Source organism: Oreochromis niloticus, linkage group LG11, assembly GCF_001858045.2.
Source record: "Oreochromis niloticus isolate F11D_XX linkage group LG11, O_niloticus_UMD_NMBU, whole genome shotgun sequence".
NCBI classification, from domain to species: domain Eukaryota; kingdom Metazoa; phylum Chordata; class Actinopteri; order Cichliformes; family Cichlidae; genus Oreochromis; species Oreochromis niloticus.
Genome location: NC_031976.2, coordinates 36,001,351 through 36,027,382, shown reverse-complemented (window position 1 = coordinate 36,027,382; position 26,032 = coordinate 36,001,351). Strand labels below are relative to the sequence as shown.

The window sequence follows — 26,032 nt, the reverse complement described above, 5'->3', positions numbered from 1 at the left end:
CTGATAGTTGAACGAGATCCCTCACAAACTCTGCCCTGCTTAGATTATACAGCACAACTGCTCCAATTTATGTCAGAGAAAATGAGCTTTTACAGGTCTGGAAGCTGAAGCATTGTTACATAACTAACCAGGTGGGAATGGAATGTTTTAGGATGAAGAGCGGCCACTGAGTCTACTTCCCAACGGGAAAGTCTTTGGACAGTGAGAGAAAGCGAGCTAGAGACACAAAGACACACAGAGAGAGCGAGAGACTCTTTGGTGTCCCACCATCTTAAAGCGATTTAGCCTGTCCATGTGCGAGTGACTCATCGAGGGTTTGGCTGCCTCTGCAGGCTCTGTGGAAACTTCTATAAACTCCACTAAAACACACAGAGTACGACAGCCTGCCAAAATCTCAGTTTGGTACCAAGTCCACCGAAATCCAAGGCCAAGTCTCTCATTACTCACACACCAATAAAGCCAGCAGAGAGCTGTGTGGAGCACCGTTCAGCACATTTACAGGCCTACTGCATCTGTTTTCCATCACAAAGTATTCTGTGAGGGCCCGAGAGAACAAAACACCACCAGCACCCACTGGCTGTACTCTCACAAGCTTCATCTGCAGAATATCTGCAACAGAAAAAAAACATGCAAATTTGCAAAAAGTTTGTCACTTTTCTGATTTATGTGATTACACATTTATGTGTCCTCAATGGGATTTTCCTACTTCTCAAATGAAAAATTATGAAGCTGCATATCTGAGATTTGGGAGACTAATGATTTCACTGCTAAAGCATAAAATACGGTTTTGTCAAAGTCGCTGGCACTGCGTAGCTGTCCCTTCACTTCAGCCCACAACACACTGGACTTGGCAGTAGTTGGATGCTCATAAATACCCCCGTCAGCATCACGTTTAAATGCAGGACAAAGGGTAATGTTGTAACGGGCCATATTTGAAACCAAACCAAGATCTTTCCGCAAACGAAACCATTCAGTTTTTATTGCCTCAACCAAATCAAAGTGAGTCAAAAAAAGCAAAACAGGAACTGTGGCTGTAAACAACCACACCTACAAACTCCACTCTGGGCTCTTTAACCCTCTAAAGGTGACTTATTATGCTCATTTTCAGCGATGCGTTTTTACTCTTCTGCTTTGCACCATCAGTTCAAACTAATCGTGTTTATCATAATCCTTGGTGCAGGTCCTGAGCCAAGCCCTTTCAGCTCTCTTCCCCTTTTAAGGGCATGCTTCCTTTATACCAACCTTCATCTGATTGGCTGCCCCTCACAAATAGAAGATCTGAAACGTAAGAGTGAAGCTAATGTGCTCTGTGCCTAATATGACCACATCAGAGATATCCCATCTCTGCTGAAACAGAGCGTTTAGATTATTTCTGGCTCAGCGTTACTCACATATACACTGAGCTCATTATTTGACACTTTGGCCAGTATGTCTATACACCAGTCTATACACCAGTCTAACAGTCGACATCCATATGACAGAAACACAGAGGATCCCAATTTTTTTCCCAATTTATGAAAAAACAACTTTAGATTAATCAATAAGGAAAAGTGATTATTTGCAGGGCTGATGTTTCTCTTGCTGTTTATGATTGACTTTTCCCTGAGCGTGTAAATATGACACAGCTGAATATAGACTTTTAACGTTTATGCCTAAATATAACAAGTAAGTAAAACAAACAGGGTTAACCATGATTTAAAATATTCTTGATTAATCACACTAAAAATAAATAAATAAATAAATAAATCTCTTTCTCTTAATCAATAGCAAGTAAAATTAATCAAAAGCTACTCCTGCTGTTTGAAGTCAGCTTAAATGTAAATGCTCCCAAATGACTACATCTCTTTAGGATAGTTCAGGTATAAATGAGTTATGACTCTCGGGCCATGCAGATGATAAGACATTTTTTGGGGCGTCTTCAGAGCTGTGACACAGCGACACAAAGAGCTGCATGATCCAATTTACATCCCTGCTGGAAGACGCCCAAAATCCTGGACTCCTCTCCGAGCTCTTATCTGCCCCAGCATGACTCAGTGTGACAGACGATTGTCCGCTGTCACGTAATACAAGCTGAGATCATCACGAGGGAACGCAGGGCTTCCCCCTCGAGGCAGCCAGAAGAACAGAGGAGGATGTGATCAAACGGCATGAGAAAAGATGTCGAGCAGTAAATCTGCTGCGGGTGCTGGATGGTGGTCTGCTGCCCGCTTCCGGCCTTAATACAGCAGAAAACCTTCAGTTTAAAAAAAAAAAAAAAAAAAGGTTTCTGAAGAGATGGATTTGAGAAATAAATGCATTTAGATGCTTTTATATGAGGAGTTAAAATGTCTGCTGTAACAAAAGGTCCACTGATGCAGTGATTACTGAAGCTCATGATGGAGGGGATTTCTAATGGCAGCTGGGATGGTGTAATGGTGATGCACTCAATTATGAATGAAGAGGTCAGACCTCGTGCTTCTGTCTTTGTGCTCAGACTCGAGTACTCCAAAATGGGTTTTTCCCGAAATTTAAATAGTGACATGTGAGCATCAAACCCTTTTTTAAAAAAAAATCCTGCTCTAACCTAATAACAGCACATTAATGTCATTAATTATTAACTAGTTTCCATAATCAGTCTTTAAGAGACTGTGAGGGGGAATTCTGGGTCTTATTATAATATATGTTTTCAATTTTATCCTTTATGTCTTCTGGTAAAAGCCCAGTTATAAATTACTGCAAACAGAAATTATTAAAGCATTTGATGCTTTTTGTTTTGGTTTTTTTTATAGTACATTATGCATTTTCAAAGCTTGGATAATTTTTTCCCCACATTGTTCTTAGCTGAACATTTTAGAGATTGCAAGGATCATTGAGAAAATATATATAGAGAGAAAAATCTGCTGCAACAACCACATTTTTAATATTTAAATGATTTAAAGATAATAAAGATAAAAGACAGTAAAGATAAAAGAAATAAAAGAGAACTTTCTGTATTTTTAAAAGGATTTGTCATTTTTCTTATTTTTCAAAAATGTTGAGAAAGGAAAACTGCTGTGGTGCTCACATCACTAACTGGCTTCATTCTCTACTTGTTAATGAAAAATATGATTTAATGATGATTTTTCATTAGGTTTGACTATAAAATCAAAATAAATTCAATTTATTCTTCACATTTGAATTTGAATTCTTACAATCAAATTAAAAAAAAATACATCTTCCACCTCATGAGCCTCCTGACAGGCTCCTGCTCACTCAGCAAACCAATAGTTTAATGATGGTGTTTCAAGCAGACAACTAAAGAAAGTAAAGGCACTGAAAGGCTGAATGATCTGGAACTGCTTGCTCTTTTCCATTTTAGGGAGGAACTTTTCCAGCAAACATTTTATCTCAACAAAGCTGACAGGAGCAGCTTGAATGAATCCTCCTGTTACACATCACCCATTAATAGAGCGGATGTATAACACGTTACCTTAGCGACAGGTTTAGAATTTACCCCGAGATAAATATAGAAACTTTACTCATGCGAACTCAAGCTATGACTAATATTAGACGGCTTCTTATGACGTCCGATACTTGAGCAGGCTCCCCCTTTCACTTCTTGTTTTCTCATCACAGGAGAGAGTTTGGTCAGATATTAAAAAGCTTCTGTTTATCACATTGTTGTTGGGTGATGGCATCTACTGTGCAGCTATGTGACCTGTTGCACAGGGGAAAACAACAGCGCCGGATTGCAGTAAATACAGCTTTGTATCTAAATGGAGCGTAACAAGGAAATTTAGTTTATCAGAAAATAAACAAACGCCTAAAACTGACCATAAACATAACAAATGTCTGAAACATGCACAAGTCATAGTTCATAATACAGTAGGCAAATTGTAAAAGAAAGTATTCCCGGTTGAGGAAATGGGATGTGTGATGTGATAAGTGCATTTCCTGCAGTGCAGTCTGATAGCCGTTCATGTCATAGTTGTGCTCAGCGTTGCACATCAGTTCATGAATGCAGTGTTAGTGCATCTGCTGCATCTTTGTATTGTACCGACTTTCAGTCTGCAGCTGCTCCTGGACGTGCTCAGCCACGTCTACTACAGCATATTTCATCGATTTTTGTATTGTTTCAACAGTCTGAAGAAGAAAAAAGAAGTCTGAGCGCTTCATCAGTGTCTGCCACACCTTCACACACATCGTTCAGACAGGTGGGGCAAACTCATCCATGGAAAATCCCTGCTTTGTGTCTGATCCCGAAAGAGGACTTAGCTATTTACTTTCAAATGCTGCGCTGGTGTCTGAGCAGCTCACAGTGGAGTGTTTTAAAACGTCTGTTAAAAGTGGCTGCTGGTTACAATCACAACAATAAAGCCTGTGCATGCAGAGTGCATTTATTTATTATTTTTTTCTAAAGACTAGTTTTTTTTTTTTTCCCCTCCACACTTGGATTTCCATTTCACTCCACACTAAAACCAAAGGACACTCCCAGAGATCCTGTGTTAATGCTATTATGTTGGGACAATATTAGTCGGGTATATCTTCAATGTCGTGGCCGATGGGTGAATATAAACCTTACATCATTACAGTTGACAGTATTTAAAGTTGCTTCCATATAAACAATGAAAAGCAGTTTTGTTTGCTGTAATAACATCTCCTGCTCTTACAGCAATACAGGAGAAGAGCCCTTCATGCTGTGGCGAGTAATCATTACTCACTGCCCATTAGTAAAAATGAGCTTTATATGAGGTTTCATTCATTTAAGTTTAAATCCACAGTACAAAATTCCCTCTTTGTGTTTTCCTGCAGCAGCCCAAAGACCTGACACTTAGCATGAATTTCAGACTCTGAAAGATATCAACTTAACTCGGAGCCTTGTGTTGTATTAAAATACAATTCGAGTGTTTGTCTTGTCAGTTTCCACTTGAAGGGCATTCTGAAGCAATCTTTTAATGGATAATCAGAGTAAGAACTTCAAGGGGACAGTCATGCATATCTAACCTCAGGATTGATGACTGTATTTTGTTGCCCCTGTGAAACACTTTGTAATGTGGATTTTGAGAGGTTGTCTATAAATAAAGAGCTTATTATATAAATGCTTAGATTAGTGTAGTTTGCATAGCAGCACAAAGCTAAAATAAAGCGTAATATGATGACCAATAATTCATTTATCAGTCTGGTTAAGGGTTAAAAATGACCCTCATACAATCAGCTAGACTGTATACTCTACGCGAGACAACACAGGCGCAGTGCTTTAGGTATTCAATGAAAAAGACCTTGACAATAACGTGTCTCCTCTTTAGTGTAGCTTTGCCTGGTTTTAAATCCTGGGCCATTTCAAGTGGCTCCAGGCTTTAAGTTTAGACCTCTGTTTTAAAGACCATATTCCCCTCACACCTGCTTTTTGCCACAATTTTAAATTATATAGGAGAGAGGTTGTCGTTCTGACCCCTTGGCGCTTCGCCTCAGGGGATGAAAGCATGTGTCCCCTGCGGTCGTTCTGCATACAAAGGCGTGTGTGTGTCTGCCTTTGGGCTGAACAGGCGTGTCCTGTCAGCCAAACTGCACTGAAGGCTCCACCTGTTGCTGTGTCACGTTTGGGGAGCAACAAGCAAGGACACCAGTGAAAAGTCAACATATTGTGAGACTGAACAGCCGCGCGTTCGTTCTGCTGCTGCTGCTGTCGCCGCCTGACGCTCAGCCCAGCAGTGTCACAGCAGCCCGTCAGTGTGTATTAATAAAGCCGACTTCCCGTCACAGAGAGTCCACTCAGCCCATTCCAGAGGCCATGAAAAAAGGGTCTGAGTCACAACCCCGTCACACGGCCGAGCCAAGGCTCCCACGGCGCCATGGAAACCAAACAGCAAACACGCCACTTAAAGTCTAGCAGATAAAGGCAGCTCAAGCCGGACTGAGTGATTCTTTTCCAGCACACATGCATCAAAAGAATCTGCCTCCTTAGGAAAATAAAACTGCTGTGGGAGCCGTGGTTACTCCTGCAGGCAAGAAGCACAGTGACAAGGCAAAGACTGCTGAATGCAACATGTATTAAACTGATGAGCTTAGGAGCACTCAACGAAAGGCAAGCCACACTAAAGACACATTTCCCACAGAGTTATGGATCTTATATTACCGCTGCTGTGGAGGTTAGGGATTGATTTGTGTGCTTATTTTTCCTTTTAGCAGGATTTTTTTTTTTAAACTTAAGAAGGGGCTTGCGTGAAACGTTTTAACAGGACCCAGCCGAGACCAGACGTGCTCCCAAACTTTATGGAGCCGGATTAAAAAAAAAAACAACTTGCATTTGCAGACATAATTTCTACAAACATATATCAAATAAAAATAAGGGGAAAAAGGGAGACACACACCAGAAAATCATTGATGTAGATATTCTCCTGGACTCAAGAACACCAGTCATGCATGGTGTGGAGGAAACTTTCAGCCTTGTTCTCGTTTCTCTTTGTAGTGAGCCGGCAGCTCAGGCCACACCCACAGAGATGTGTATACAGTCACACGGTTTCAGATGCAATAAAATGTCAAGTCTTTGAAAAGGAAGCAATCAGTAAGGAATCAGATCAAAGGAGTCATTAAATTTGTGGTCATACTACACAACCACACACACGCGTGTGAAAACGTAGCTATTTTATTGCTGAAAAAAATAATTTTAAAAATACATTTTTAAAGGTGTGTGGAACAATCAGGAAACAAAGTGCTGACTGTGAAGAATCAGAGTGCAGAGAGTCGATATTTTGCATTTTCTCTTTCTCTAACCTCACATGAACTTTGCTGCCAACACATTCCTGGGAAGCACTGCTGGCTGAGTCTGATCTGCAGACATTCACATGGGATCACAACTAAGGACCGACAGACTCCCCCAACATCTGATGACACGCAGACATTCAGTAAGGCACCGGGGCGACCTACAGGGGGAAAAAATCTGCTCACAATCCTAATAGCTCCTCAGCTAGCTGAAGCTGTTAGAGCTGCTTGATAATGTGGCCTCGGCTCCAACGTTCCTCCAATAACACCAGCCTGCATGCCAAGCTACACACAGGGTTTCCTCTAAATGTTGTTTTCAAATAATGAGTGCAGCGTCAACCACCTACTGTAATGGAACTGTTTCCATTCCACTTTCTAACCTCGTTTAGATGTAGTGACGAATGCTGTAGCCTAGCTTGATTAGTATGCCCTGCTCAATGCATCATTGTAAATATGGAAAAATGCTAAATAATATACCAATATGTACAGAAAACTGTTGATTTTAGTACAGAGTTGTGTAAGTTTTGAAATAAAGACTCCCTCCCATGTGCCTCACAGTGGTTTTGTTCATTGTCCATAATTCCTTAACGCCTGTGCTTTGAAATTTTCAAATAAAGGATGAATGAGAGACATGCATGTTCTTCACTTCCACCACACAACAGAATATTAAAAAACAGAATTAGGCTGCATTTTGTTAGCTCAGTTACTTTGTTGTTCAATCTCATGCATCAGTATGAAGCTCATCTCACAAATGGCAAAACTCTAAAGTCTTTATGCAACTGTGCAAAGTAATCTCGTCGTGTGTAAAGCTGTGAGTTGACATTCTGTCACCGGGACAGTGATTCCAGCTCAGCAGAGCAGGCTGTGTTCAGCCTGTTTGCCTGGGGGTGTGTCCTTTCCTTCAACGGGGACTGAAGTGACATGACTGCACTTGAAAACTGACAAACTCAGGAATGACATTTACAACCCTGATGTTGGGTCTGGCTGCACATTTCACAGCACATTCCACAGACGACAGGGTGTTGCAGCTCAGCTGTTCATGCAACACAGGGTGTGAATTCAAAGTATTGCAGCACAAAAGGTAAAATCACAGCAGCTGCATCCACATGTTCACATCACATTCACTGTAGTTTAACCAGCTGCTAAGAGACACACAGACATGGTTTGAAGACAAATTTTAAAAGAAGACAAACCTGCGCTGGCTGACGCTCAGCAGTAACAACGCCAGGATATCCTTAACGCTTCCCCATATAACAATCTATCTGAGTCATCATTTTTTTACAGCGTCACAAAGTAAAAATTACTGACCTATAATCTGAAAAGTGTCATTCTCATGAAGCAGGAGGAATACGAGAACATATCAAAGTTACTGTGGAATCACTTGGCAAAAAGTCAGGGAATTCCCCCACACAGATCCCACACAACGGCAGATAAATGTTACATCATCAGTGTGCTGCTGCTTGAAAGATTTATGGATCATTCCCAGTGGTTCCCCTGACTCTGAAGCAAAACTGCATCAGTGTTTGTTTTCATCTGTCCTGAAGAGAAATGATACATGCACAAAATCATCAGTGTGTGCTTCTGATATGTTAACTTATTTACACATGAAATCAGGTACAGTGTAGCTTACATCCACAATGGGATGTCAGTACAATAGAAACTGTATGATAGATGGGTGTAGCTATCCCGACCAGCTGGTTTTTGAAGGTTGCATTTCAGCATTTATTTTTTGTCCTTCTTGGATCTGACTAACACGGACTCTGCATGCTCATATGTTAGTAACAAAGTAGGCATTTATTTGCACAACGAGCATGATGCTGTCTTAAAATCAGCGACTGGGAGCATAAACAACAGGGAAAAAAGTGAGGTGATTTTCTCATAGACTTCTATACAACTGGACCAATTCTTGAAACCAGAGCAGTCGCCCCCTCCTGGCCATTAGGAAGAAAGTCCCCGCCCATTTGCTCTTCTTACCTGGCTTTGAGCTCTTTGTGCTCCTCCTTGATCTTGCTGAGCTCCAGCTGCAGGCGTGCTCGCTCCTTGGCCACCTGGTCGAGAGTCTTGCGGGCATCCGCCAGCTCCGTCTCATAGGCCGTCTTGATGCCCGACAGATCGCGAGTGACCGAGGACTCGGACTCACTGATGCGCAACCGCAGCCCGGCGTTCTCCGACTCCAAGGAGCGCACCTTGTCGATGTACACGGCCAGTCGGTCGTTGAGGTTGCACAGCTCTTCCTTCTCCTGCAGCCTGGTGATGCGGGCCGGAGAGACGGCGCTGCGGCTGGTGCGTTTTTGGCTCGGGGTTTCCATGGTAATAATGGCTCAGCAAGAGATGCAGACGGGGTGAGTCACTGGCTGTGGGAGAGGAGGAAGAGTTAATGAGAAGAGTATCGAGGTTGCCTTCCACAGAAACACACTGCACTGCTTTAATGGCTGAATCACAAGTTAAACTTTAACAGAGGTGAAACCAAAGGAACTCGCACCACAGTGATTCTTATCTGTCCGCCTCCAGTCTTCCGTCTGCTCAGATTTGTTTTATTAATTAGTTTTGATTTTTTGGGGAAGCATATGCTAAAAAAGATAATGCTTAAGTTACCACAGCTACCTTTTCACTCGTTTCCTGCTCCTGATTCCATTCATGTCAATATTTTCAAAACAAACTAACCCACTGTGATAATCTCAACCTTAACGTCCGCTCTGCTTCAGCTTCATTAAACTACTGTAGATGTCGTTAAACCACTTTACGCAGCTCGCTCAACACATTTCCCACAAAGACCAACCCACATACCTTTTGCAAGACTGTAAACACTCTTATAATTACACTGAAAATATGCAGTTGTAACCAGGGACACTAAAACAAGTAAAGCCATGCTGCTCTGCCATCCACGGAGACTCTGGTAAAAAATGCTTTTATTTGTTTAGAGATCAGAATGTTCAGTGGTGATCATTTTGCCCACAGCCACTAGCAACAGCGCTCAATATAATACCAAAGTGTTGACTCATAATATAAACGATTGCTGCAGGATGCCCTGATATGGACAAGTATCCATCCTAATATGAGGAGTGTTACATCGAAACCTTAAAAGCTTCAGAGCTTACAGTTCATTGGAAAAGTATACAAAATGAATTCAAATAAAAACGCATGGAAGCAAGCCGTACACACACACACACACACACACACACACACACACACACACACACACACATAAATAAATACATATATAAGAGAATTTTAAAAACGAAACGTGCAAAGGGAGATGCTCTACAATCGAATTATGAGGCTTCGAGAAGACTTCTCAACGAGATTTACAGTTACTGTTATCAGTAGCTGTGGCCAAACAGGTGAGACTGAAAAACTATTCTACTTGTCAGCAGTTGCTCCACTCATAGCCTAACAAGCCTGTCCCACCAAACGGCGGGAATGGGCTCTCCAGATTGGGTGGGTGGACACACCAAACTCTGCCATCCATCCCCTCACCGCCCATTACCAAAAGTGCACACGAGAACATGCACGCCCATGTGGGTGGGATGCATGCACACACCCACAGGAGCACACACTTACGAGTACTCTCTCTGGACTGACTTTGAATAAATGAAGCATCCATTTCAGTTCCAAAAGCAGCTCCTGAGCATTAACAGGTGCTGTCTGATGTTCAGCTCTTCAGCCATTGAAACGAGCTACAACTTTGACAAAGTTATGCCTCACGAAAAGGAAAACAGCTTTCGGCTAACTGAACGAGTTTAACAAGCTCAAAATGACAAGTATACTAGAAGCACAGACAGCAGCACTGTCAGTGAGACATAAAGAAAAAGCCTCACAGGAGACAAACATGAGGAAACTCTCTGAAGCTTACCTTAGCTGTGTGAGAGCCTTCTGACTGCAGCCTGCTGAAGGGTCTACAAGTGCGAGCACAGGATCTTTCTGGAAGTTTATCTGCTGGTTTCAGTGCCTCGGATGATCGCAGTCCCGGATCTGTTGAAGAATGCTGTCTGCTGGTGGGTGTGTACTCCTTTGGCTCGTGCCCTGGACTGCTTTCGTAGCCGAAGCTCACTGCACATGTACCTACCGCTGGAGAGGGAGATGGGGGCGGGAGCACAAGACAGAAGAGGGTGGGGTGGCAAGGAGGAGTCAGGCTAGGACAGACTGTGTGTGTGTGCATGCAGAAAGCAGCTGCTGAGCTTTATCTCGCTCTGCACTGGCCCTATCTTTTCCTTTCTCTTTTCCCTCAGACTGAGCCCTTGCAGACACCCTGACCTCAGCAGTTGGTGCAAGTGGTCTGTCAATAAAACGCTGCGACACTGATGATACCGAGCAGCTCCCAGGTGGATGAAAGTGTGTGAATGTGCGGATTGCACCCGGCTCCTCCCTGCTGATTTGAAGAACACATTCTTTCCAGCTGAAAGGCCAAAGACATGAATGAAGAATTCCAGTTCCATCAAGAAATCCTGCTGCAGAAGGACGCAGAGGTGACCTTGTAACGCACCATAAACACAGGCAATGAAACAAATCCAGAGTACATGCATATGATTCATCACCTTTGTGCACAGTTCTCGTTTTACCCATGGCAGAAAAATAGCTTTTCAACAAGGGTATCCGAAGGATTAAAGGAGGAAAAAGTCCAGGGAATTCTCATATTATAACCCCAGATGATAAGAGAATAATTCCCAAAAGGCATCTTGACAGGCTAAAAGTCTGACACTCAATCCGGAGCTCATCTGGACTTATATTTGTTTCGGCGGGGTGGAGTTAATGGTACCACAGGTCCAATCAAGCTCTGATATTTTCTGTGTGTCTCTGTGGGTGCACGCATCTTCTCACCATGGAAATAAACGTTTGTCCATTCATGTGTGTGTCTGTGTATGCGCATGTGGTTAGACGGGGGCAAGACAGCACCTCTGTTTTTGGGCATGGGGCAGGTCCAGTAGCTAAGGGAGTATCCTGGCTACAGCACGGCCTTCCAGTGGAAAGGAGCAGTCAGAGTCTGAGTCACACGTCCCTGCTACAAACAGCTCACATGTTTAGCCCTTCTTTCCTTTAACCCTTTTTCTTTCTCTTTCTGTTCTTCTTCATCTCCACATTTCAAGTTTTTCAGCCCTCATGTTTCCATGGAAGTCACACAAAGATAGGAATGCATGGCTGACAGCCCAGATAGCTTTTCAGTAAGACTCTTTTCTCAAGGGCACAAACAATAATAGCATTTCTCATATAAAATGCCATCACATGGAAACAAGATGATGAAAGCAAATCACCCCAAAGCAGAAAAAGGTCCTAACTGGCATTTTTTCACCATAACAGAACAAATCTGGAGATGGGTGACTGATAAGGCACTTACAATTTCAAAATCTTACAACATTCTCAGCTTTTTGATACTTGAAAACAAACCTAATGTTTTCTAAGTTAAAGTTCACATGTAGCAATTTGATCAACTTCTTTTCAGCTTCTATGAGCAAGTCAAAAATAATTGTGTAATGTGCTCCTTTGCACAGGTACCAGCACTGGATCAGATTAACCCCTGTTTACATACCGTGTGTGAACAAGCCTTAAAACGGGTACAGCGGAGATCGTTAAAGATCTTATTTATGGGGCTATGAGTTAATTTATTAAGTAAATGTGCCATCAGGACCTTTAGGAGGATTTTTAATGCATGAAGAAAAAAAAAAAATGTGTGACTCACTTTGCAGTTAATTGTACTCACAGACCACCCTGAAGTCTGAGCTCCATCTCTGGTAATTTAGGGCATTTTATCTGTTTTAGTTATGACACAGTGCCTCCATCTTACATATACAGTCTATGTGATACACACAGGTGACACTTTTCTTTTATAAATGTACTTTGGACAAACCATCATGTTTACGTAAAGCACACCCAAAGCATTAAGCCTTCATCACCTCAGCCACTGACTGGTGCACAGTTTGATTCCCAGATGCATTCATCAAGTCCAAAAACAGGAGCTAGCATGACAGACCGGGATGCAACACAGCAGCCAAAACAAGTACAGAACAATGTGTTATCAGTCAGCTTTCCCCCCCAGACTTTACTCACTTACGCTCTCCTTTTCTACCCTCACCGCATTCCATGCGGGCACACATACAAAAAAAAAAAAAAAAGACCGAAAGAAACCCACAAGGCGTGCTGTCCCATTGTGCAATCCTGACATTGTATTTCCCCATCCTGAGCTACTGACTTACTGCTCTACTGGGAGAAAAGAGCAGCAATGAAGAAGAAGAATTTAAGTCAAAGAAAATCTGGTATGCTTCCTAATGCTTCCTGGGTTTTTAAATCGCACTACCTCCGCAGCACGTCTTGGATTGTTAATGAAAAATAACCACACACACATTTTATATTGTTTGTTTTTTTAGCCAAAAATCCCTCACCCAGAAACATATCCTTGAATATACGCTTAATTGGTGGCAATTTGTATTTCATAACCTGGTTACATATTATTGAAGCTGTAAGTTTGCATTTTCAGGGGCATGTTTGCTACATTTTACAGCATTTTGATTGAAATACTTGAAAAGGCGCCTGTGCTCGTAAAATTCTAGCATTTATTAGCATGTTAGGACTAATTGGCAACTATATGCGCCCACACAGTCTACGATGCACCTCGGTAACTGACCTTGCTGACTCGGCTGATAACGTTACATTCGTTTGTAAATGTGGTCAGACCACATTTGGACACATTAAAAGGAAAACTAAGACAAATTCTCACTCAGTGCTTTAAAACAGGACTCCACAAACCAGCAGGTGACATTATGGTGTCCATCTTTTATATACAGTCTGACATCATCTCTGCTGCTTAAGAGATCATTGTTCATCTTCCCACTTTTGCCTGAATCATTAATAGAAGACTGGTGCCTTATGTTTCTATCCAGTGTAGACGAGCCTGGAAAAAGAATAATATTTATCTAAATTTTAAGGCAAAGCTGAACGTTAGTTTGACATTTTGTTTACAACTACAGTGCAACATCAGCGTAATGTCAAACAGCTGTTGCTGTATGAGCCTCTGTTTTGCTTAGCATGCAAATTATCTGAAAGCCTTCAGTCTTATGTAAATTCACCTTGTGATTTTTCACAGTGTGCTGCAGATGTGAAAAAAATATTGCCGAGACGGGAAACACGATGTGCCATCTCTGATGAGAGAGTATTCTAAACAGATAGAAACCACCAGGAAGATCAAAAGCTTGACTCATTATTTCAATCAGCAACATGAGGAAGTAAAACTCCACCGGGGAAACTCGGGAAACTGTAGATGACACACAAGTCGCTTGGAGGCTGAATAATCCTCAACTACTGCAAACTTAACAACCTGATGTCTACAATGGACATTTCTGTCACCGTGGGAACAACAACAACAGAAAATCTTGCTGTGTTTCCACCAACTTCTTTACAACAGTGTCTCCTGCTACCAACAGAATTAGTCCCATACTTCACTGTTCTTACAGTACAATTGTACCATCATTTCATTTCATTAATTTTATGTGGTCTACACTTTTAACAACGTAGAACACATAAATCGTTCTTTTAGTACAAGCTGATGTAAACGTAATCAGACACACTTAAATAATCACAAGCCTGCATGTACAGTAAACTACAAGGGCCATAATCCCCTCCATCCTCCTGCCATGAAAGATCCCATTGTAACATGGTTTCAGTGAAAAAAAAAAGTGCATGTACATGATCCAGCAGAAAAGGTGACTGTATGTTCACTGAAAACAGATTCAAATTCAGTTAGACAAATGAAAAAGCTGTTTTCAAAATACACTGCCTTTTTGTCCCTCGGTATATTCATCATGAAATGTGCCCAGAAGGGTTTCCAGAACAGTGTTTTCAGCATTTTATCCTGAATTTGTTCTCTGTTACAAGTGTTTCTCCTACCATCAGTCCAGCCTGCTCCACTCTGTTTGTAGAAGGAAGGACTCATGTAAAAATACAGCTGGGCTTGTTTGACTGCCTCTCAACTCAAGGTTTCACCATCTCATTTAGCTTCCAGAGCCTTATCCCAACCTCAAATATAACCCTAAAATGAAGCGTTAACCCTCAAACAGATGTTTGAATGGATGTGGAAAAACGAGAGCTGGACAAAAAGCTGTCAGTTTACAATATGTAATCTCTCTCACGGTCTAAGACTTAAACTGGCTCTCACAAAGATGACAGAACAAGTTTCTATTTAATTTCACGAAGGAATGATTCTCAAGAAAGCTGCAACACACTCCCTGTGCTGCACAGCCACAAAAACAAGCCCGCTCACTCTCTCTCTCTCTCTCTCTCTCACAAACAGTGTATCTTTTTAGCTGTCTGCTTTTCAAAATAGTCTCTTTGCAACTGCCTGTGTGAGTCATTCAGGAAAAATCTGTAAATTATAGCTGTAACAAAATGTCCTGAGTTAAACTCTCTCTAAACAGACTGTGCAATGAGCTGCTTCTAAAATAGAGTTGATATTTGTCTCTGACAAACTGTCTTTTTAAAAAACAGGAATCGGCCCAGATTTTCAGCATCAGCCCAAACACAATATCACACATCATGAAGACCCTGCAGAGCCTCATCCTGGACCAGTTCGCCTGCCGACCCTGACTTGGAGTTGACTGGGGTCTTCTTCTCTCCGCTTCCTCTTCAGCCTCTACATTGCAGACTTTAGCTACATCTTCAGGAGTCTCCTGAACTCTGCAGCAGTGTTATGTATCAGAAAGAGTGATGAGGAGCACGGGGCTGTGGCAGGTAACTGTAATACATAGTACGACCAGAACCCTCTTCAGCTGTTTGTGGACATTAGGAGAATTACAGCTCTGTTGGCAAGGGCGTCGATTTGGCATGGACGGAGGGGACATGTCCCCACCAATATCCAGCGATTATTGAATTGTCCCCACCAATAATTTGATCTCTGCGAGTAAAGAAATACAAACCCGATAGAAAGAAAAAATCGATCTGTCAGCGTCTCAGTCACCCAGCGGTGCAGAAAGAGTTAAATTACGTTCTCTACTGGAGTCCTACCTCATGTGACAAATATGGCCAATGTGATTGGCTGTGCCTTTCAGGGAGCTCTGTTTAGTTTTAGCAGCGGCAAACCTGCGCTGAGAGGAGGACAGGACGGTAGCAAAGAGGAAGAACGTGCATATAAGAAAGTATTTTTCAAATAAACCTGTAAGTCACTTAAAGTCAAGTTCACTCATAAAATGCGTCCGTCATAATAACGTTACAGGCAATACCAGGCCATACATGCCAACCCTCCCGATTTTTCCAGGAGAATCCCGAATTTCAGTGCCCCTCCCGAAAAGCTCCCGAAGCCACCATTCTCCCCAATTTCTCCCGATTTTCCACAACAAAATTGAAAAACCATATCCTAGATTGGCCCAGCCAATTCCAGTTTCCAACAATAGCTGCTACTGCAGCTACTTAGTATTAATATTACTCTCATTACTCTTTCTGGGTCGCGAAATAAACTTTTAACATGTTTTCAGGCGAGAATGTAGCTGTGTAAACTTCAAATAACTTAAACATGTTATTGTTTGGCCTTTTTCAGTGTTTTATTTGTTCATGAGTAAATCGGTTTGGCTGAGAATAAAGTTATTAGATTAGATTAAATAAAACTTTATTAATCCCTCGGGAGGGTTCCTCTGGGGTTTTCACACAGCTGAATAAATGTCAAACAGAAAACTGATTAAACAGAAGTGTGAGATGGTCGAGAATCTACGCAAGCGTCCGGTTATATTTTATTTTATTTAGACAGCAAGGAGCAGACGGCAGAGGTGACGTAATTATGAAGGCTAGACCCCCGAATTTCACGGTCGCTCATTTCCGGTCTACCCGGCTTTCGGAGGACCCGGCCCACTTAGCCTGCAAAGGCCGGGTCCTCAGTTGGACGCAGCCTCTGAATTTGGACACCCCCGGAACAGGCCGGTGACATTTAACTTATTTTTTTCCGATAAGTAAACACTGTAAAAAAAAAAACAAACAAACAAAAAAAACCCTTTGAATGTCTCCCTAATTCTGAGGTCTCAAGGTTGGCAGGTATGTGCTAGGCTTTGGCCCACATCAGTCTAAAACTACGGTGGCCCTGAGAGGCCAAACGGACTGCAACTTCAGAAAACACTTGCAAAAAGAAAAATGCTGCAAAAAGAAAAATGCTGCAAAAAGAAAAACACTTGCAAAAAGAAAAATGCTGCAAAAAGAAAAACGCTGCAAAAAGAAAAATGCTGCAAAAAGAAAAACACTTGCAAAAAGAAAAACGCTGCAAAAAGAAAAATGCTGCAAAAAGAAAAACACTTGCAAAAAGAAAAACGCTGCGAAAAGAAAAATGCTGCAAAAAGAAAAACACTTGCAAAAAGAAAAATGCTGCAAAAAGAAAAACGCTGCAAAAAGAAAAACACTTGCAAAAAGAAAAATGCTGCAAAAAGAAAAATGCTGCAAAAAGAAAAACGCTGCAAAAAGAAAAATGCTGCAAAAAGAAAAACGCTGCAAAAAGAAAAATGCTGCAAAAAGAAAAACGCTGCAAAAAGAAAAATGCTGCACAAAGAAAAACGCTGCAAAAGCACACAAAGCACAACGGAAATAGGAAAAAAGACAACGGAAATGTTTCTGGGGAGACAATAACCGGACGGACCAGTTGCACGAACCAAAACATGTATGTATGGCTGTATCCCAATTCAGGGACTGTTTCCCAATTCAGGGTCTGCAGCCTTAAAGTACGCAGCCTTAACGGTCCTTAAGGGCTGCACTCAAAGACCGCTGAGGCCGGCTTGTAGGCTTGTGAGATGGGACGGTCTAGCCTCCGTCGCGCTGCCCAGGTTGCCTAGCAACCATGATACTAACAGCTGGAAACGTTTCATACAGCTTTGTTTGACAGAAATGAAGGAGAACATATTTTGTACATTTGTTTCTACATGAGCTTTGTGTGATTTGATAAGTATCTGAGGCTGATGATTTTTGGGCTTCATTTCTGTAATGAACAGTCACTTAAGATTAGCTAGTAAATAACAATTAGCTCATGTTGTTCATGAGACTAAAGTCATCTCACTTTGGTAATGTAAATATAATATGGCCAATATTTTATTAATCATTATTAGTTATTACAGCAGTGAACATGAACTCTGTGCCAAACACTGAGCTTCAGTAAAGATTCAAGTTGCATTTATTTATATTTCCTATCACCTTAAATCTTCACTCAAAGACAAGCATCTTTGACAGTGTATATACAGATGTATTATATATAAGAGACAAATATTGTTTTTTTTAATATGTTGGCATTACTAAATTTGGCTCAATGCTTATATATGTGTGGAAGAAGCAAATGTACGAGCTGTGATAACTGTTTCTGATACAATGAAGAGTAGACTGAAATATTAAATATTCCTTTATTGGGTGAGAAAATCAGACCATGTCATAACTGCTTAAAGTCATACAGAATAGATATCAGAGCCTTAAACAGGCTGACTTCTGCTAAATGGGTCAAACTGGGCAGAAAGTACACAAACACATAACATCCTTATAGAATATGATGTAACACTATAGATCAACTTACCTCAGAATATATAAAGCATATAAACAATTACAGCAATATGATGCAACAAACACAGCAGTGCTACTAATCCAAAATACTCAAAGCTTCATAGAACTGAAACAAACATTTATTTTTAGCTCCATTCTGCTGCTGATACATACTTTAGGTTTCTGAATATTAAACTTGTTGCTGCCTTTCATAGTGTGTAACTTGAAGGCCCTGAGTACTTTCTCCCACACTGAAAACACTGGGATGATAACATTATTTGAACATTACCTAATAAGACTGATTCAGGACAGACAATTAGTTAAGTTAAACTTTCCTAGCAGTCCTTCACAAACAGGGAACAGTCTGTCTATTCTCTCCATCTGTCAGCTGCTGCTGGCTCTTCCTCCTCCTCTTCCTCACACACTGCTGAGTTTGTCCTGGTGGATCATCAGGGGTGCAAAGCCTCACAGATGATGTGCAGCAGTGGGTCCCTCAGTCTGTCCTCACTCTGGACACTTGCAGTCGTCACACATGGAAATCAAATGTGTGATAAGCTGCAGGATTCAAACACAAGTGTAACTTATAAATACATGTTCATACTTTTATTCCACAATCAGAGAGAAAGAAACAGAGAGAGAGTGCAGGACAGACAGACAGGTGACAGTCTCAGGTGTATACACTGCTACAAAACAGCACAAGAGAAGGAGGATTTAGTGTTTGTGTTATTACGAGTGCTAAACAAGAAGAGTTCCCAGATGGTGCAGTGGACACATGTGTGACTCCAGTGATTAAAGCATCTTTCTTTCAGCTTAACGAGTGAACCGTCAGCTCGTTCAAACACACGTTAAAGTCCGTTTGGCTCGACACCACCGAACAGAGGCAGCAATATAACATAGCTAACATTAACAGTGCAGTGAATCCTGCGTGTGCCGTGATATTCAGGACTGCAAACCGAGCAGCATCACTGACTTTCAGCTTGTTGTGTTTGTGGATATATGACTGACTTTAATTATCCACAAAATCATCAGATTCTCTGTAAGATTAAGGTCGACTATCTAACGGCGTATAAAGTAAAGGCTTTAAAACAAAGTAAATGCTGAAAGTACAAACATCGCTAATGTCACATAACTTTGCCGGCATGTGGCCAACAGTAATGTTTTAATGTTCCTCATTATTAAACATTTGCACATAAATAAGTGACATAATATTCAGAACTTACTTTTGAAAGTTTACTCTTTGGCCGCTCCACTTCTTTGAAGTGTCTCCCAGTGCACTTGTTAGCATGTTTTGGTTCGTGCAATTGGTCCGTCCGGGTATTGTCTCCCCAGAAACATTTCCGTTGTCTTTTTTCCTATTTCCGTTGTGCTTTGTGTGCTTTTGCAGCGTTTTTCTTTTTGCAGCGTTTTTCTTTTTGCAGCATTTTTCTTTTTGCAGCATTTTTCTTTTTGCAGCGTTTTTCTTTTTGCAGCGTTTTTCTTTTTGCAAGTGTTTTTCTTTTTGCAAGTGTTTTTCTTTTTGCAGCGTTTTTCTTTTTGCAGCATTTTTCTTTTTGCAAGTGTTTTTCTTTTTGTAGCATTTTTCTTTTTGCAGCATTTTTCTTTTTGCAAGTGTTTTCTGAAGTTGCAGTCCGTTTGGCCTCTCAGGGCCACCGTATAAAACTGTATGTAACCATGAAAAAAGTGTTGCCATGTCCACCAGGACAGTATAGTATAGACAGTATAGTATAAACAGTAGTATAGACTCCTTCACATAGTGGACATTGAGTTGTTGTGTGGGGCACCAGTAGTCCATGTGTGTTGCTGTAACAGTAGTTCATGTTTAGAATAAAAAGTCCCAGCTCACTGACTTGATCGGGGCAATAGTGCCTAAAAGGTTGCATAATTTTGCTGAGAGATCTTTTACTTTGTGGTAATCTTAGACGAGTAGTTTTATGGACAAAAACCATCAGGTCATTCAGTGTTCCCTTAGTGCTAATGTGTAAGAGATGTTGGTGCACTATAACTGAAGTAATGTCCTTAAAGTCATATTCTTTTATTGTCATGACTCTATTTGAAGCTTTTTTTTATTTTTGTATGATACCTGATTTATATGGAATATGGCTGAAGTAAACTAAAGTCTAAAATCAGTCATTTATTTAATAGTAATTTAACATTATATAATTCACATATAAAACTATGAATTGTAATTTTAAATGGTTTAAAAGCATGTAGAATAGCATATGTAAGCAAGTATATTTCTCCCTTTTTTTTCTTTTTTTTTTAATGAAGAAGCAAAGACAAAAAGGAAAAAAAGAAAAAGAAACAGCGCAGGGTTCGGTGGTTGAATCATCCGTCCCCACCAATGCCAAAACCAAATCTACGCCCTTGTCTGTTGGCCCCGTTTCTATGCGCAGACAGCGGAGGCTTTCAAGTACCTCTGTGTTCATCCTGATGCAGAGAACGGCACAGGAACTGATTCCTGCCACTAGCCATCAAACGTTACAACTACCCTCTACTACAACTGGACTATTTAGACTCGCCACATCTTGTGTATATTGTCCGTAGTATCATTAAACTTTAGAGTATTTATTTTAACTAATTGGACCTTATTGGAATGTGGCCCTTTTAAAACGTATTTTTATATATATTGTTTACATTTTTCTAGCTTCATATTTTATATCATATTGACATTTTAATTTATCCCTCCACCTCCACCCACACACCGTGATTAATAAAGTAGTCTGATTCTGACTGATTTCACAGCGTGGATTTTGGGGGATTTCCCCGGTTCACGTCGAGAGACAAATAACAAAACTGAACAATCAATATTGACTTCGGTTACCGGTAAACCTGTGTGGTTTCTGTTTTCTGAGCATCAGTATGAGTGCAGATTTTCCGGAAATCCGGGGTGATCAACAGGTTCAGTAATACTCAAACCAGGACAGCTGACACAAACCTCATATTTATTCCTATTTTCTGGAGTATGATGTCATCATTGGGCGAAGCGCCTGCTGGGTGTCGCGCACCGCTCTGCTGCCGCGTGATTGGCTCATTCTAATGTGGTTTCTAACAAAGCGCTCACTCGGTGTACATGCATGCTTTCGTCACGAATTATGAGGATGCTCTCACTCTGTGCCTCTCTGGCGCCCCCTGCTACCACTCAGTACATATGACATAAATAGAACCCCACAGTGCACAGCCTTCCACTGAAGTCATTCACAAGCACAGCACATCCACGCCATCCACTGGCTGACACACTGAATGGAAACTGTCAGTGTGGGTCAAAGAGTTCATGAACTGATTCAACTCTCTGCCTGCGCCCTGTTAGAAACTATAAGAAGAAGAATAAATGCATTTCATCTTCCAGCTGAAACACACTCCGCTCTCCGTCCTACCTTCGCCTTCTTCTGCCTTTTCTTCTGCAGCGCTTTAAAACGCGTCTCCCGTCTCTGCGCTCACCGGTGACCTTTCCAAATGTCGGCAGTCCCAGTTAATCACGATATCATCCGCTGGGACGCGTTTCCTTTGAACAAATCGGAGAGCCGCGGAGCTCCGAGTCGAGCCAACCCGAGTCAGCAGCCACCTGCAGATCCACACACTTGATTAGGCTGCCAATCTCCGCTAATTACAATGCAGCCTGCAGGCGCCACCTGGCGACCATGATTAACGCTTCGGTAGTGACAGTATTTTTAGCTGGTGAGGGTTTCAGTCGAGCAGGTGATGTTTGGAGAAAATAAACCAAATGTGTGTAAGGGGTGACTATGGAACAGGGGTGTGTCCAGAGAGCCAGTATGAGGGGTGGCACAGCCCCCTCATGGTGCCCCCCACTAAGGTAACTAAAGTAGAGTAGTGTTGAGAGCATGGCTACTTTGTTTCTGTATGTTATGATACTTTCCTCCTCTAATCCAATATATTTTGGATAAATTCCTTGCACTGTGTGCTCCCTGCCACGTATTTTAATGATTTTAAACTATGATTCTGCTAATACATGATGCTAGGTTATTATAGACAAAGCTACCGAGCGTTGTATGTAATTAAAACAGTCAAGCTGCAACAACAAAGTGATATACATGGTTTTATTATAGTACTTTAAGTACATTTTGAAATGATGTGTATACTAGTATTTAAATGAGGACATGACTTTTACTTGAGTCATGTTTCTTGTTCCTGGAATAGCCCATGCAAACATCGCTCACAGAGCACGGATGGGTTTTTTCTTCTCCTCCTGCTGAACAGCTGATGATAGCACCACTGAGTTCAGGTTAGACAGGATGATGTGAGTCTGCAGGATGTTGTGCTTTATGTTTGTGTTTAAGTGCTGTCTTAATCTCTGAATTCATCTCCAACAGTGGCACGAGCAAAATAGAAAGTGCTTGTACTGTAGTTATGCAGTGATATAAGAGTGATGTAAACTCAATTTACTGCAAGAGGCCAGATGGTTGCGGTGCCAGTGAAAAAACAAGTTAACCCTCTGGTTTTCAAATAAATGTACACTTTAAAGTAATCACTTTGCTGCTGTGTATCTGAACATGTTACTTTTTGTGTGGTTCACATTTTTACTGTCAGGCATCATATTAAGCCTGTTCAGACCCAAAAAGCCAAGATTAAGTTGCTGTAAGTTTAAAGCTGCAGTAATTAAAATATTAGATGGCAAATCAAATGTTTAATACCTCAAAATCTTTTTTTTGTTTTTGTTTCAAAACTTGTGCTGCTCTGAAATGACCCTGGTTCTTTTTCCACACAGGATCCCACTGAAGCTTGTTTTGGACTGAAGCTGACGCTGATGCTCAGGTAAAATTATTTCACATCACACCTCATACATCTGTTACTACAGCAGTTAGCAATACACTTTTCAGTCAGTGGCGTTTAATGAATTAAATAACTGTGGTTTTCATTTCACTTGGGACCCCCCCGGAGAGCCCTCAGGGACCCCCCCAGCTCCATGGACCCCACTTTGCTAGTGATTGATACACTGACCTGTGCCGGGCTTTCCATGAATTGATAATTTAATTAAAGTGGCATCCAGGGAGCATCATACAACCCTTCCTCAAGGCAACTATAGCAGCACGACTGCCATTATCAAGCTGTACAGATGGCCCAGTTGAATGATGCAGTCAGTTTAATTCCCTGCGATCCCAAACTCGTTCTATATACAAACAAAAAAACACAAATTAAAAACAACTCAAGTGTGCTGCTGAAAGATATTCTACAGAGGTCTTGTTGGATTTGCTTATCATTATGTAACGGCTGAGCATGAATTTTACATGACCTATGTTACCGAGCTGTAAATGGTTTGTTTACATCCGTAATGTTCATAAATGATGGAATAGGACTCTGGGTCACTTGAACGCATCGTGAGCTTGGAGAAAATAACGCACACTGTGATGTAGACTTCTCTGGTACTGTACCTATGGGGTAGTATATTAATTATATTAATACAAATAAATTCATTATATATAATATATTTGGATCCAGAAAGCACTAAAAATCTTTTTTTAATTAATAAAATATTCAACAGTTTCCAGTTTAAAAGTACTTGTTAGGTTAAATGGAAGTAGAATGGAAGAGTTTTGATTTACTTTAATAAAAGTATTAGTGCTAAAATTTACAACACTTTTATTAATAAGATTAGCAAGAATTGAGGTGAGGGGGCAAAAGGTGGGTTGCATCCTGGGAAGGTCATCAGTCCATCGCAGACAAAACACACACCTGCACATCCACGTTCGAATCATCAGCAAACCTGAAAAGCACGTCTTTGGACTGAGGAAGGAAACTCCTGCAGCCACAAGGCGAACATGCAAACCGTACACAGAAAGGCCCCACCCGACCGGGAGGTTCACATGAGGACAGACAAGATGACAGCGTTAACCACACCATAATCATACTGCTCCATAATTAAATACGTCCAAAATAAGATCATAAAAAAACTGATCAACAGGAGATCATAAAAAAACTGCCACATATCAAACATCCATAAATGTCTTATGATATAAGAAAGTGTTCAAGTTTCCTCTTTGATTTGCTTGATCACCTCTGTTAACTATCAAAGATCCATAGGAAAAATCCAGCATTTAGGGAGATGGAAGCCAGTGAGTTGCTTTGTATGATTCTTTATTTTCTTGGACTGTGCCACTCATGCAGTCACTCGTCTCATTCTGTGTTGCAGCTTCCTTCATGCTTCCTCTAAGCTCATTTTCTTCTGATTGGCTGGCACTCTCAAAAAAATAAAGCAAACATCAGGTGATTTGGGCTTCTGTGCTCACCGCCTGAGCTACCTGCCTGACAGGTCCATATGAGGGGTATTCACTCTCTGAGACCTGAAATGAAAGAATGGAGAAAATATCTGAAAGTGAGTGTGTAGAGCAGTCTGAGCTTTGGGCTCACAGGGATTATTTATCCATACATTTACCTATGCTTCATATCTATTACTGTAGATATGAAACATGGCTTACATACCTTGCAATATAAAGGTAACCGTTGTGATGATTTGGTGCTATATAAATAAAACTGAATATGAGCATCCTCCTTATATCAGTATCTATGCGACAGAAAATAAGGAAATGCATAATAGATCCCCTTTAAATTTCATAGACTTTACATTTTACCCTTGAATAAATGTTAAAGCCATCCGATGTGAGACATTTTATTTGTTCAAACCATCATAATTTTTAATGAAATTTGACCTAGTTTGTGACTCTGCCCTTCTGCAGATTAAAAAGTACAATCTTTCATTGTGAACAGTAAAAGCAATATCCAAATCACCCAGCTGTCTGCAATACATTCAATAAAATGAGACATGAATGCCAAGAATAACGAGAAGGCCAAGCAGGACTCCTGAGTTCAAAGCGCTCTGAGATCACTGCCATACGGGAAGCGAGCGGTGAGGTGAGCCTTACTCATCACTAGGCGTGTCACTAGCTGTACAGCATCAATATGATTAGACACACAGATGGGGGGAGGGGAGAGGCAAGAGGGAAGGGGGTGGAAATAGGGAAAAGTGAGGCAGAGAGATGACCTAATACCCGTAAAAAGAAATGAAGTCATACTAACCTGACTCATATTCCCAGCTGACACCAGCTCTCCCAATCACAGCATCCCCAGCGTGTTCGTTGACAGAGGTGTGTATGTGTGTGCCAGTCAACAGCTTCATTATGCATGTAAGCATTTCACAGCAGGTGAGGCGACTGTACGATACTGTGCGCTTTTGTGATTGCAGATAGAAATAAAGTCCGCTGTGTACACAGGAAGGCTGAAACACTCTTCAGGAAACTGATGATTTTTATAATTGATTATTCATTATCATGCAAAATTTGATGATGTGTTCTTTACTGATTATAAATTGTAACGATCGTTGGGTTCTGGACAATTTGTTGGACTAAACAAACAATTTTAGTGAAGCTGTGGAAGGCTAAATGATTAACTCTTAATAAAAATAACTGACATATGAATCAATAATAATTTTGTTGGCTACTTGTGTGTCACACTGCTCGCTGAATAAATCCCCGAGCACTGCAAAAAATTAAAAATAGCAGAAAAGAACAAATAAAAACTGTCATTTTAACTTGATCCCATTTAAATTAGACTGATTTCAAGTTCAAGTCCTAAGCAACGACCACACAATTTTACGGTTAAATTACCCCAAAGCACCAAAGACGCATCACAGACTTATTTTTTTTTAAGCGGGAGGGTCATAATATTATTTTATTCCCTACATGACATTCCAACATAACACTAAATAAATTAAAGAAACTAAATAAACCAATATTTATGAACACAAAGCTACTTTTTGTAGTTACCCTCTACAAAATGTTCTATTTCTCACCAACAGGGGGCAGTGTTTCAGTAGTGGGTG

At 41.0% G+C, this 26,032-nt stretch overlaps 1 protein-coding gene across 2 annotated transcripts in view; it reads right to left on the bottom strand.

The window, feature by feature from the left end:
- LOC100696816 (lamin A) overlaps positions 1 to 21,754 on the bottom strand; it is a 44,812-nt gene extending 23,058 nt beyond the window's left edge. The window contains exons 1-3 of one of the 2 annotated variants that reach the window (XM_003451265.5): positions 21,576 to 21,753; positions 10,574 to 10,788; positions 8,695 to 9,074 (exon numbers count right to left, since the gene is read on the bottom strand). In XM_003451265.5, coding sequence (XP_003451313.1) covers positions 8,695 to 9,029 — 335 coding nt within the window. In that variant the 5' untranslated portion in view covers positions 9,030 to 9,074; positions 10,574 to 10,788; positions 21,576 to 21,753. Of the gene's footprint in view, positions 1 to 8,694; positions 9,075 to 10,573; positions 10,789 to 21,575 lie in introns of both variants that reach the window. The other variant, XM_013275037.3, reaches the window with a different exon arrangement.
- Positions 21,755 to 26,032: the final 4,278 nt, after the last annotated feature.